Source organism: Pectinophora gossypiella, chromosome 4 (genome assembly GCF_024362695.1).
Source record: "Pectinophora gossypiella chromosome 4, ilPecGoss1.1, whole genome shotgun sequence".
NCBI lineage: Eukaryota > Metazoa > Arthropoda > Insecta > Lepidoptera > Gelechiidae > Pectinophora > Pectinophora gossypiella.
Window position 1 is genome coordinate 6,956,578 of NC_065407.1, and position 15,477 is coordinate 6,972,054.

The window sequence follows — 15,477 nt, forward strand, 5'->3', positions numbered from 1 at the left end:
GAAATTAAAGGTAAATGGTAAACAGGCTTTTGGGTGATAGGCACAGAGTTACTGTGTACTTTACGTGGATATGTTATGAGGTGGGGCTGTGAGATATACGAGTTTATAGGGCCTAAGCAGCAAGTTACAAATGTTTTATTCTACAGTTGCTAGCATTATAATCCGTTCGAATTATGAACACCTTGTGTAACGATCGATTCGTACCTGGGAGGATCTTCGTTTGCGCCGGTTATACGTTAGTGTACAACATTTATCCTCTGTACAACAGCGTTTTGCACCCGTTGGCGTCAGTTTCACCTGGAATGACCACCTTTATGTTTCACCCTACGTTCCTTTACCTTTTTGATATTTGTGTGCTCTATATCAATACGCACACAATGTGTACGTGCATATAATGTCAGGAACGCAATGCGTCAAGTTGCCTCGCACTATTGTTGCCACAGCAGCGGTTTCAACAACAACAACAGAACTAACAACAAAAAAATTAAAATCTTAAAAAAAGAGATCTTTAATACGTAATTTTCCAGAATGTATTATCAATGTTCATCTTACTGCTCATAATCATTATCATGTCATGCGTCTTGTTTGTTACGCCGCGTGGGCGCTTTGTATTATTTTTCAAGCAACCTTTTCCTTAAGCGTGCCGTACACGTAAAGTCCCCAGAAGACACAGGGCGAGCGCCTATTATAACGAGTCCCGTAATGTGGCTACTAGTCGCTTTGTAGTAGCTTGCGGCTTCCCCCCTCACACACCTTCCCCTACTGCCATAGGGGTAAGGTGTGTGAGTTGTGCTAAAACATAAAAAGCCAATAATTATAGGGTATTTAGCAACGAGGAGCGTACTTAAGCTGCATTAAGGGTGAGTGCACACCTAACTGCCCGGACGTGGAAGGTAAATAAATGCTCCCGCTCGCTGGTCGAATGTTTACTGTGCTTTGTGTACGGGTTATTATGTTTATCTGTATGGAGTAAGTAATAGGCTTGACGCACTGTTTAAAAAAGATAAAAGAATAGTCGTTTCGTTTGTTTCAAAGTTTATTACACTCGTGTTTTATCTAATTGTGAACTGGTGAAAAGACATAAAGACACAACAGTGAGGTCATTGGGCTCACAATCCACATGAAAGAAGATGTAATGAAGAAAATTATGACTGTCGCAGGCTTTAACCCATTATACAAAGTTCATCATGATGAAGATTGTATATACCCTTAGTTTAAACGAAAAACCCAAAACAAACGTCTCTGTTTGCCGACGATCCAAAGAAACTTCCTAAAATTAATTATTCAGCTTATTTTATTAAATTAATAAAAAAGTTATGGGCCTATTCATTTACATTCTTCACAATTACGCGATCTATTTACATTTATGATTCAATTTTCGTGTGAAACTTTAGCTTTCATTTTTAACTTTCGTGTAGATGTATAAAACCATAAATAAATATGAAAGTAACTGCTTGTTTGTCTATGAAATTATGAAATTCTGATTACTAAATAAGGACAGATCTAAAATGAACGAAAAACATTTATTTTCTATTTAACTTATTTATGATTTTAATCAAAAAAACGTAATAAGTTCGACATAAAATATTGTCACGTTCTTCCATGACGTCACAGTGTGCTTTTTTATACAAATGCCATAGTAATTTCGTGTTTTGATGATTTGACTAGTTGGAAACTAGCCGATTGTAACAGAGACGAACAAAGGATACCTGGGACGCAGACATCGACGCAATAACCGAAGTCCACGCGATAAAGCGAAAGAAGCAATAGGTAACATAAATTCAAATAATTTGTTATTTTCTCAGTTCATAATTATCTTCATATCCATCTCTCGTCCAATACCGGAACTAAGTAATTTTCGATGTTTTTTTGCTATGTAAAAACTATATTTAGGTAGAGACATAGAAACGTAATATTTACCTTATCATTTATCTAATGTATATTTATATGAACCATAAAGGACGCTGTACAACATTATATAAAATCTCTTACCTGGTGCGCAGCAATCGAGTTAAATAAATATAGATTCATTAGGTAACCTTTCTTGTTGGTGAGCTAGAATCTTCAAATGGACATTACGCAAGTTTGAATCGAAATAGGTCACACACAAATCTTTCGTAATACAATACAAAATGCACTAGGTCTATCTACACTGGTTAAGTCTTTGTAGTTTATTAGTCCGTAATTTAAAGGTACTAGATACTACTGAGGCATTCGCGGTAGGAGCCATTGGTCAATAAAAAGAAAACCAGTATAGTCTGCATGCTTAGATGGTACCTGGTGCGATCGCTTCTAAAGCACCTTCGCGTGTTTTCACCTTTGTGATTTTATGCCTGATATTATGACCTCTTGAGACAAGCTGGCATTTTAGACTTTTGATACGTATCACACTCCTGTATCGAAACTGACAAGGGGCCACCCCCTCTTAAAAGAATGATTGTGATTCTTATATCGACTCAAATAACATTTGTTTGAACAAAACTCCTACATAATACATACATACATAAACAACAACAACAGTGTGTTGTCGTATCAACAGTGACTGCAAGTTGTCTTTGATTACTTGTGGCTCTGCCCATCCCATTAGGGATTACGGGCGTGAGTTTAAGTGTGTTGAACAAAACTCCTCTGAGCAAATATAGCGGCCATCTTGTTTTTTCGCCATTTTAGATTTTTGTTGTCACATTCTTATATCGACCCGAATAACATTTGTTCGAATACTTACAACCCACCTACTCCTAACGGTTGATCAAATATAGAACACTTCGTATAGCAGCCATTTTATTCTCCACCATTTTAATATTTTTTTCGGATGATCTCTATCAAAGTTAAAATACGTTTTAGTTTTACTAAGAAATTTTCCCAAACCTCCATACATCATTTTTAACCCCCCACCCCGAGGCACCTTCTGGGAGAAAAACACTTTGTATGGCGGCCATCTTGTTTTACCAGCTATTTGTTTTTTTTTACCGGCTATTAAATTCGAAAGGTTTAAATACGTTATGTGTAAATAATAATAATCCTAGTGTCATACTTTCGCCAGGCCGTAGGGTGTCTGTTTGATGGGGAGCAGTTTATAGAAGATTTGGAAAATTATGCTCATCATGACTTCCCGATCAAACCCTCCATACATCATTTTTACCCACGACGCTCTTTCTGGAAGAACACCATTTTATATGGTGGCCATCTTGTTTTGCCGCCATTTTGTTTTTTTTTCATTGGTGATGGAATTTGACCAAAGTTTTAGCACGTTATGTAAAAATATATATATATTGAAGTTTCATAGTTTTGCCAGGCGTAGGGTGTCTCCCTGATGGAACAGTTTTCAAACATCTAGAAGTTTTCCCATACTCACCGTGACGTTCCGCCGATTAAACCCTCCTACAAGTCATAATTTTTCCCTCCGTAGCTTCTTATGAGAGATGAATAATATTATAATTGTTAATGTTTTAATACCGAATGAACTTGGGACTTGGGATGGGAAACACCGGAAACAACACCATACACGCACCCACCACTACGTTGCAACCAGATTTACTAGATTATTTTATAACGTTATTACATTACTATAGTCTGTTTGACTTGTAACAGTCAACAAACTTCAAAAAAGGCGTGAAAATAAGTTTATGTATGTATAAATTTTGAGCACCACTGACGCGTTATTTACGCAATTGGAAAGAATATTTTGATACCGCGTTTTAAAATACAACCAGCGCCATCTATGGTCACACCAAATGAACTAATTATTTGTATTGTTCGAGATTGTGAATAGTTCGATTGAATATAAAAACAAATAAGCGAGATTGAAATAATGGAAATAAAATAGTAATATTAATGTAGAATATCACACCGGCGGGGTCGGTATCGGGGTCCTGAAGTGTTTGGTGTCGCAAGCTGATTGGCTGCCTCTATGGCTAGAGTAATCGGGTCGTCGGGATTGTATATTACGTCCTTCGGACGCCGATCTAATCTTTGCAATGACTACTTTCGCCATGATAATATTGTATACTGCCATGTCGATGTTCCTTCCACACGTTTTGGATTTAGTGTGCTTAGTGTACTAGTAGACTTATGTCGCTGTATGTATCAATTTGAGATATTCAACATTACAAAACATATTTAGGACCAGGAAAAAAAAAAATATTTTGCAAGATTTATCGGATATTAACCTATATGTGGCTTCTCATATCCCATCCCAAGGTGCTATGCTACCGCAGGGCATATTGGTGCAACTACCAAACCTACAAAATATTCACACATTCACACCACACGCACACAAACCACATACACTTACACACTTCACACTTAATTTTTATTACTTATATACCCTAGTGTTACCACTGTAATAATTAGTCTTTAAGTACATAGATTGGGAAGGTACTGACTCCCAAGACACAGGTTCGCCTAGTTTGGGTGACAGAGTTTCAATGCATAATGTAAAAACTTATTTCAATAAACGTTATTATAATTTTATTTATTTTAAATATATACAAAAAAGTAATTGTTTTATACGGCCAATTATTAATACCTTTAAATATAGGTATATGCAATGCGATTATTTACGTTTTGTTCCATTTTGTGTGGAACTAGGTGTCATAATAGTGATGTTATTGTCATAATTTATTATAACCATACTTACTTATGTTCTTAGCCCGAGTGCCAATGCGCCAGTGTCGTCGTAAATATTATAAAAAAACATGAAAGTTATAAAATATATTTGTACATTCAAAGAGGCGTGGTTTATATTGCATCTGCATTCTTCTCCTCTATTAGGTACCTAACTAAAATTAATTTACAATTCAGAAAATATCTTTTGATTATTTGTGGCTCTGCCTACCCCATTTATTAGACAGGTTACGGATTTGAGTGTATGTGTTTGCGGGTTTATTTTTCCTGCAATATTTACATAAACCATTATTTACTAAATTAATTGATGATTCTGTTTTTCTAATTTCATCGAATTGATGTCGATGTTCTACTTAGAGCGCTGACTCTCGTCCAGTAGCGGAGGTAATGTTATTTTAGATGTTTTGTTTGCTTCGTAAAGACTATACTTTGGTAGAGAGATACGTAATGTTTACCTTATCCGTTATCTCATCATCATCATCATCAGCCGTACGACGCCCACTGCTGGGCATAGGCCTCCCCCAAGGATCTCCACGACGATCGGTCCCGCGCTACCCGCATCCAACGGCTTCCCGCGACCTTTATCAGATCGTCGGTCCACCTTGTAGCGGGCCTACCCACTGAGCGTCGTCCGACACGTGGTCGCCATTCCAGAACCCTTCCGCCCCAGCGGCCATCGGTTCTCCTCGCTATGTGTCCTGCCCACTGCCACTTCAGCTTTGCAATTCTCCGAGCTATGTCCGTTATCGTTATCCGTTATCTAATGAAAAATAAATAATTTAATCTTAAATTATTTTTCCATTTACCTAGTTAAATTCGAAGATAGGAAGACGGGAACGATCTTTAGCGTTGCCCGAAAATTGGGTCGTGTACTAGGTTCAAGATAAAGTATGAAATTCTGATTATTAAATAAAGGCAGATTTAAAACTAACGAAAAACATTTTCTTTTTTCTATTTAACTTGTTTATGAATTTTAATCAAGAAAAACGTAATAATAAGTTCGACATTTTATCACATTCCTCTATGACGTCACAGCGTACTTTTTCATACAATTTCCCTAGTAATTTCGTGTTTTGACGTTTAGTAAAAAGTAACTGATTTGACTAGTTGGAAACTAGCCTATTTACTTTTTGGGTACCTAACCTACAATTCTAAAGTATTGATTAAATAAATAAATAATCGGTAAGTACCAATATTTTTTAACTTACTTGTTGTAGTCATTGCGTTATTAGGGTCGCCCAAAGACTTTTAACCGACTTTTGACCCACAAAAATTTCCTAAGATAGATAAGTACGTACTATAAGACACAGAATATTCTTATAAGATTCATGTGATCATATCGATACCGCGTTTTAAAATACTACTGGAGACATCTATGGACACAAATTTGAAGTTTTTTTAGATCTAATACTAATAAATCACAATTCCCATCACTATCACTAAAGGTAGTAATAATTTATACACTGGAAAAGCTCACGCTCTTAATTCTAACCGGAGAAGGCAGAGCCGCAAAGCCAGTAAAAGAAAGGCAACATGCAGCCACATCTGGCAGGCATGGTAGTCTTGGTTAAGATAGATATGACGAACAGTGTGGTGTCCATGTCATCATAACCATAAACACAACATCATGCATGTATCTCGTAGGGGTAGGCAGATGTATATAGATAGGTACTTTTCGTTATTTTTCCAGACAATCAGGGGGGTTAAAATGGCCACATCGAAGCAATTCACCTAAGAAAGCAATATTGCAATTTGACATTTGCGCATATAAAAGTAAGTGCGCAATGCAAACAATGTCAAATAGCAATATTGCTTTCTTAGATGAATTGCTTCGATGTGGCCATTTTAACCTCCCAGGTAATTCAGCCAGCCTACAATATCCTAGCAAAACAAAAGACAGTCGTACAAAGTAATTTCGAAAAGTCCCCGTCGGGAATCGAACCCGGAAGTCCAGGTCGTGAGCCCAACGCTCTAACCACTAGATCATGGGGACTGTTAATTAAATGAGGGACTTTCCAGGCTACGTTCAAACAATATACCTAGATGGCGCTGTACAGTTTTTTCTTCGTTTAACCTACTAATTTCATGGATAAAAGATATTATGCATCTTTTATCTTTGTTTTTGGAGATAAATGATGACCCTTTTTATTACACCCAGGCACAATTACAGCTTCCACCCATTATTATTCTGATCAAAATAAAAGGATGCAATACAGGGTGTTAGTGACATCGTAACGAAAACTTTGAGGGATGATTCAGACCATGATTCTGAGTTGATATCAAGTGGAATTTTCCGTCGCAAAAGTATGGATAGGAAAATAATTAAAAAGATCAAAAAAATACATGAATTTTTTGACAGGAAATTCCACTTGATATCAACTCAGAATCATGGTCTGAATCATCCCCCTCAATATTCGTTACGGTGTCACTAACACCCATACCTACTTGTATGGCTACCGTATGTACTTGTACAGGGTGTAAGTGACATCGTAACGATTACTGAGAGGGATGATTCAGCTGATTATTCTGAGTTAATATCAAGTGGAATTTCCTGTCAAAAAATTATAGAATTGAAAATAATTTTAAAAACATACATGATTTTTGCGACGGAAAAATCCACTTGATATCGACTCAGAATCATGGTCTGAATCATCTCTCAAAGTTTTCGTTACGATGTCACGAACACCCTGTATAGGTAGCAACATAATTCTAATGCATAATGTGATCCAAATATCAACAGCAACAATTATTTTTATAATATATTCTTCTTCCATGACATTGTATTTTGGAATAATTATGTACCCGAGTTATGAGAAAATAGGTAATTATCACGTTATTTTTTTTGTATGTTGTGTGCAATAAAGTATATTTGATTTGATTTGATTTGATTTAAAGCTGTACACCTTGAAAGTTCCTCATTGTCATTGTCATAAAATATATACAAAATTTAACCGTGCGCTAAGTGACTTGCTCAATTAGTTTCGTATTAATTTACGTTTTCTCTTTAGAATTTCTTGGAAGTTTCAATTTTCGTTCTAAGTATTCTAATTATGAACTAACTTCGATGAAATAATAATTAGATTAGTTGATAAGTAACTGAGTATAATTCTTATTGAAATTATTATTGGATATCTATGTGAGAGTGGAACCGGCGTGCGTGTATAAAACGGGTAATGAATGCTTATGCCGCTCCGCGTGGTACGCATTGGTCTCTAAGATCCATTGCCAAACACTGCGGGCACAGCAGTCCAAGGCGTCGCGCAGTTGATTTGCGAATTCACCTCCAGGCTCTTGACTGGGATACTCGCGAGCGGACGAGTTGGGTTTCGTGCATTGACGAAATCTGTATCCTCGCGAGCTGGCGGATGTGGAGGAGCTCGATGAGGATACCTACCCAGTAACGGACTGACCTAGATCCCCGGTTTGAGGGCAGCCGTCATTATTGACGGTTTCGACTTTGCCGGCGGACTCACCGGACTGACCTCACCGTATTGACCCCGCCGGCTTGCGTTGACCCGAAGTTTCGGGTCATGCTCGCCGGCCACCTACCCCGCCAAGACACGTACCGCCTGGAATCGCTCACTGGACCTCTTTTAACAGGATCTCACTCGGTGAGCTGACTCACCATCCCGGATTTGATTTTGGAGCCTCGGTGGGGCGAAACTCGCGCGCCGCTGGCCACTCCCGTACCCCGGGGCATTTTATGCGGGCGGCAAGGGCTACCGCTCCAAAGGGCCAAACCTTCGAGGACGTCGAGAAGACAACTGTATAATGAAAATGAAGGAAGCAAGAGGAGTGTGTCTTCGAATCAGGATCGAAGCAACTTGAATTCCATAGGCTATGCTGACCCCAGTGGGAAATAGACGCGATTTTATGTAAGTATGTGTGTGTAATCTGTAGGAATCAGCAGTCATCCACATGCAGGCATTCCAACAACGGGTAGGTCATGAAACCGATCGGATGTTGGAGAAAACAAAAGTTAAGATATTATCTAAGTACTTACGAAGTGAAGTGCGAGAGGAAACAAAGAAGACAGATCCATTATAAAATGTAAATAATAAATACCAAGGAGAAACAGAGGTACTCATCTAGGTACTCATGTCAACTCATAAACGAAAATAATGTTATATTTTTCAATAAGTGTTCATATTATTTTTTTCACTCAATAATAATAATCATTAACATTGGGCGAGCAGGCGCCATAGTCCTCCATAGCTCCAGTATCCCGGTCCACTAACCACGAACTCAATAGTCCAGTTCCCTTTGTTACCATAATCTGCAATAGTCCTACATGAGCCGGAGATTGTCTTTGGGTGCACTGCCATAGTGCATAGAGGGATAATAACCGGTTGGTGTCACATATGGTGAAAGAAATTCTTTCACTACTCTATCTATTTATTTATCTTTTAACTGCGACACTTTTATGGTTTTTATCGCGTATATAGTGTGTGGTATTTGATTACCTTGAGGTGAGTTTCGTTCTACACCACTTACTAAGTACAAAGGTTGTTTAGGTTCTTCACCGCAATCTAGATTGGTTCGGGTTAGTAAGGTCGACGACCGGTTAAGTCTATTCCGTGCATGTCAAGGGTAAACTGCTCATGTATGGAACGCAATCCACGTCCATAATCCAATCGTGGTGGGCAGAGCCACCTGTCGTCAGAATAGAAGATGGATATTGAGAATTGACACTGACAGTTTCGCATACTCCAGATCCATTTTTCTAGAATAATTTCTAGTAGATCAGTAGTAGGACAATAATTTAATTTCTAGAAATCCTTTATGCAGTTGTAGGCATTATTTATTTAAAATACTAGTCTAGCCGTCAGCAGAAATTTATAAGCCTATCTTCTTATTAGGTATTATAAACTTTTCAGTGTATGTTACGGACCTAAGCGCACTCCACCAAGCTGTTTTAATGTATGGAGATATTAAACAGTTCATTGACCCCCAGATTGATTGAAACTCTGGTGAGCCACCGTGATTCCGGTCAGGTTACCTACCTGCGTTCTCGCGCTGGCATTGTGTGAGAACAGAATAACCCTACTCAGGGTTTAATTGACAATTACATTATCGAGTTCAATTTGTTTTAGTGGAATATAACGATCGTTTGGAATACCTACGAAACTGATTTAAGTGTTTTAGGGAAATTATAGTCAGGGCACATCCCGGACACTTCATACTAACAACCTCGTTTTACACAGACACTACACATTGACGTTATCGTCTGACGCCATACAATTGAAGACTAAACTATGTCCGACGGGGGCTGAGGTAAACTTAGCTCAGATGCTAGGGGGAGCGGAGAGTTACCATTCTATACGTAGTATTTCTTATTCTATGGTCAGGGTTAGTTTAGGTTGGATTTAAAGATCTTCTTCACTGGTAAGAAAGTAAGTATAAAAGATTTGGAAGATGATAAAAGATGATTTATTTTCATGTAAATACCCCACATACGTAACAACATACGCAGAAATATCCTTATTAGGTTGAATAATCAGAAAGTCGTATTGACCTGACAGAAATATGTGAGCAATTACTGGGTTCTACACATTTGTTACGATTAACATGAAGGATAAAAAATCTATATTCGCAAATAACTAATTCCTCCGAGACAATTTTATACTGTTACGTTTTTACTGTCACTATTTCCATGCAAGAAGGTGTGCATTCAGTCCAACTTTATCTCCAACCCTCATTTTTAGTACTTACCTCAAGCATTTCCCTGGGGATTCTAAGAAAAACTGTCTCAATAAATTCAGCGATTTTCTCAATTCATCAGTGCACCCGCATTGAGGGTATCTGAACGTCTTGTGACGTCAGACGACAGAGAAATGTAGACAGTCGTAGATCACCGTCTAACGTTAAAGATAGCGACATACCGTGCTTGAAGTTTTGCCGATAAAAAGTTGAAGATTCTCGACTTGAATTTTGCAGGTAAGTGAAATTTAAAGTGCAAGATAATGTAAACATTAAGCTAGACTAAGTGCCTATTTCACCGGTCTCTGATAAACTTACTGATACCCTATCTGTGGATAAGTGTCTGATATAATAATACGAACGTATATATATTATATGTTGTGGATAAAGGCTAACAGCCATCAGCAAGGGACGAAACAAACTGTACGAAAACATACTATGAAGATAGACGAATCAAATTTCAGGTAAAAAATATGAAAGTTCCGCGTCCGTAAAACTTCACAAAGCAACTTGTCGAGAAGGATAGACCTGCGTCAGATACCCAAAAAACCAAAAGCCACATGTGACAGACGAACACAGTCGCACAATAAGGGTTCCATTTCATCATTTTTGTACAGAACTCTAAATACACAGTTTATGTTATTAAATTAAAGGTACCTTCTTAAAGTTATACTAAAGCTTTTAAAACAGATTATGCAGCGTGAATAAACCTGTTTATTTTTCATTTTGTTTGTTTCAAGTAAAATTACCAAGTACGTTTATTTTAGCTGTAAAAGATTTTTAGCAAGACTGCTGTTGACTAAAAAGAAGGTCGTGTAATTTTAAGTTCAAAGCTATTTCACGTAGTAGCTCAGATTTTGTATGCAACTTTAAAAATGTATTCCCCTCTCCAGCTACAATAGGGGGTTCTTCGCACGTAAAAATGGTGAAGAAAAAATATTTTTATTCTCTTGTGAGAAAAATTGCTATTTAATTTTATAGTCGGATTTTTCTGTTAGAGAATACAATGGCTGATAGTCAGTATACAACTTAGTATGCATTGTAAATTCGGCGCTTTATAGGTTTTTTTTAATTTTGTGATATTTAGTAAAATTTAATTAATTGAATTATTCTATTGCTTTATAAGAGTAATATTTCAAATAAACACTGATAAACATGACTTTGAAAATGTTTCTCTTAAAATAGGTACCTAAAAGAGTAAACAAAAAGTATTTTTATCACTGTCACTATCGATTGTTATATATATTATAATCGTTTGGCTTATGCTGCATTTAACTAGGTACGTATACGTAACTTATAAAACTTTTCTCGTTGGTAGAGGTGAAAAGTTGTGTGTTTTACACGAGTGGAAATTTGTTTTATGTCCCGCTTTTAAATTTCTTACTATGCTCAGTAGCCTATGTCAAAATCATTCGCTAGAATACTGAGCTGCTCACCGCTAGACTGTTTCGGTAGTTCGTAATTTAAACACGGTACTCGCGTAAACATACTTTTTCATCTTGTATAACAAATACACTTTTGTTTTAAAACCTTAATTTTCATAATATAATAATAGACATAATATTTTTTCATTCATTTTATTAAGTAAGCTAACAGTTTGTTAATTTTACTCCTAGATAGTTTGAGTCCAATCCACTTCAATAATAATATAAAATATTTTTGGGAAAAAATATAATCGCTACGTTAAATGCATAATAAACATTACACATAATTGTTTGTCACCTTTGGATTTCATAAACAAAACAATAAATGTAAACAAGTGTAAATACAGTGTTAATCAATAATTAAAATAAATAGTATAGGTTCCCTTAATGTCAATAGTAAGTATTCTGGGTGTTAGTGATATCGGAACGAATACTCAGGGGGATGATTTAGACCATGATTCTGAGTTGATATCAAGTGGAATTTTTTAGTCGCAATATTCATGATTTTTTAGTATTTTTAAATTATTTTCAATTCTATACTTTTGCGGTGAAAAATTCCACTTGATATTCACTGCTGAATCATCCCCCTCAGTATTCGTTACGATGTCATTTACACCCCGTACAAGTACATACTGTAGTCACACAAGTAGGTATGGGTGTTAGTGACCCCGTGACAAATACTGAGGGGGAAGATTGATTCTGAGTTGATGTGGAATTTTCAGTCATGATTTTTTTTTATTATTTTCTTTTCCATACTTTTGCGACGGAAAATTCCACTTGATATCATCTCAGAATCATGGTCTCAATCATCCCTCAAAGTTTTCGTTACGATGACACTAACACCATGTATAATGTGTATCAATATCGATTTTATTACTAATAAAATAAATATAAATAAAGTACTCCACATCTAATTCTAAGCCCAAAAATGCATGAATTTTGTAGAAATGATCTATGCCACTTGATGTTTTGTTGTATGCCTAAGCATCTTGTTTTTGTATTGTTTTGGTTGCATAATACGCAGAGATGATACGCAGCATAATTGATGTTGTAATCAGACCAAGCGCTTTGACTCTATGTTTAGGATCATCACGATCGAGGATTAGAACGTAGGGCTCGATTTTAAGAGCGCGGAAGACAGCACCTAGAGTAGGTTCATTGCTCATGTATAAACCCTTGTAACGCTTTACGATGAATTTTTTTAGCGGATCGTCGAGTTTGTACTGATTTTCCAGACGATTTAGCGTTTCCTGCACCGGTAGCAGTCCCGTTATAAACTTGTCGTTATTAATGACAGCGGCGACAGTGGCAGACGGTTTGTAGGATAACAAAGTGTCGACTGCTTTCTCCATGGACCAGTTCTCTTGGACACTGCATATCGGCTGAATATCTTTCAACATCAGATTTTTATACCACCATTCTTGGCAGTGTTTGTTATCGGGCGTGAGTTTGAAGTAGCGCAACTCCATCCAGGGGTCGGATATGAACTTGCTCATGTAGTTTCGGATGCCATCCGGCAGCACCACCACACATTTCTGCCCCTCTTTCAGCCCTTTTTTTTTAGCTGCCTGTATCCCCGCCCACACCGCTGCACCCGAGCTGCCACCGCATAGGATGCCTTCTTCCCTGATAAGGCGTCGCGCCATGGTAAAGGAATCGTAATCCACTGTCTGCACCCAGTCGTTTATAACCTCATAGTACAGCACGTCAGGACAGAAGTCGTCGCCGATGCCTTCAACCTCATACTCAATGTGTTCTGTATTACCAGGTGCCAGAATAGATCCTTTTGGGTCAACACCGATGACGATACAGTCAGGGTAGGTCAGTTTTATCTTGTAAGCCGTGCCGGAGACGGTGCCGCTGGTGCCAGCGCCCATTACAACCATATCTACCTTACCGTCCAGAGACCAGAGGATCTCCTCAGCTGTCCCGTCAAAATGTGCAAGTGGGTTTACCGGGTTGTTGAACTGATCCAATATAAAACTATTTGGAATTTTTTTATGCAACTTCTTTGCGACTTCAATGTCGCTTTCGGGGTCATCGAAGGGCACGTCTGTCGGGGTCTTCACCACTTTGGCACCCAAAGCCAGTATGGTGTTCACCTTTTCGTCGGAATTTTTGTCTGGGATCACTAGTATGCACTTGTAGCCTTTGATAGCAGCAACTAGAGCAATCCCGATACCTGTGTTTCCTGAAGTGGGCTCAATAAGTGTAGTCACACCAGGTTTTATCAGTCCCTGCTTCTCTGCTTCTGTCACCATTCGTAACGCAATACGGTCCTTTATTGATCCAGCTGGATTTTCATACTCCAATTTTACATACATATCGCATTTTATTCCTTCGGACTTCGGAATCTTATTTAATTTAATTAATGGAGTAACGCCGATCAAATCGAGAACAGATGAAAGTTGTTTCTTCCTTACCTCAAACGGTTTCTGACTTTCGTGAGACATATGCACGAGATCAAAATACGGTTCACCATGTCTTGGTACACACTCACATAGTGGTGGATCTACGTGGTCAGACATGATGGTTTTCAAAGTTGGAACAAGTACGCGTAGGATCTTTTTGAATGATTAGTACCTCAATGGAAAGTCACCGATATTTTTTGTTGTTTTTATATTAAACATTCATACGCTTCAGTTCTTTCCGAAGCACAAAGTTGATAATATCAATTTATTTTTTTATACAAAATCAGCGATAACAGTTGGTCAAGGTCACGCTATCTCTTCAGCAGCTATTATGGTATAGAATTGATCCGAGGCTTGATCTCATTTCAGAATGTGGTATATCATTTTATGAAATATAAAAATGAAAATAAAAACGCATTTAGGTAACAATGGTTATTTTAGACTAGGGAAAATGGTACAACAATGCGCAAAAAGTTGAACAGGTAATAAATAGGTATTTAAAAAAAACTTGATCAAACCGCAAAAAAGAATACTACACTTCGAATAAGATATTATAATATGGTAAGATTAGGGACGCTTTCTAATGTCATTTTCTTTCTAATGTCAAATAGTTATTTTTTAATTTGTTTCAACTTGTACCGGTATTATTTTAATCAGTCGGAAATGAAAGTGAATGTGTGATAACGTTTACGCCTATTTCCCAAAATTACGCCTATTTTTTTTGTGAAATATGTACCTACTCGTACAGACCACGGAATCTATACTCTTGCTTCATTCATTTTTATGTAAGTCTGCACAATATTCCCTATTCCCCAATAGTCTCCTTAATATTTAATATCGGTACCTATGTTGGTCTTTTGTCACGTTGGTCAGCTGGAAGAAATCTCTTTGTTTAGTCATAAGCTTACCTGTACTGTCTGTTTTCTTTGTATGTTCCTCGTGTCTGTTTTATTTTGTACAATTAAGTAAACTGTATTTAGTAAAATGCGCGCCATGTTCAGTTATTCGTTTTTTATTTCTTCTTTATACATGGTTAGGCTAACTATCTTATATGTATATAAATATGTCGTAACAGCGGGTCGGTCGTTCGTAACATCATCATCAGAATGGAGGGTGGGCGTTAGAAGACAATAATGGCCGTCATCAGTATCACAATCATTTTATTTACTTCCACATAGTTTTTGTATCACGATTAAATAAAGTCACAGCATAAGGTACACACTCACGGCAACGTCACGGTATTCGTAACGGTTACACAGTCTCTCGTTATCTAGCGCGCATAAGGACGTTAGTGCGAAGGGGCTACTCGCCCTCTA

At 37.4% G+C, this 15,477-nt stretch overlaps 1 protein-coding gene across 1 annotated transcript; it reads right to left on the bottom strand.

Moving 5' to 3' along the window:
• Positions 1 to 12,730: 12,730 nt before the first annotated feature.
• LOC126366424 (cystathionine beta-synthase-like) lies at positions 12,731 to 14,278 on the bottom strand. Its single transcript, XM_050009533.1, has one exon. It carries the CDS (start codon positions 14,276 to 14,278, stop codon positions 12,731 to 12,733), a length of 1,548 nt encoding a protein of 515 aa, XP_049865490.1.
• Positions 14,279 to 15,477: the final 1,199 nt, after the last annotated feature.

Excerpts from the sequence above, each read along its gene's own strand:
- LOC126366424 (XM_050009533.1), bottom strand. The coding sequence starts at position 14,278 with ATGTCTGACCACGTAGATCCACCACTATGTGAGTGTGTACCAAGACAT.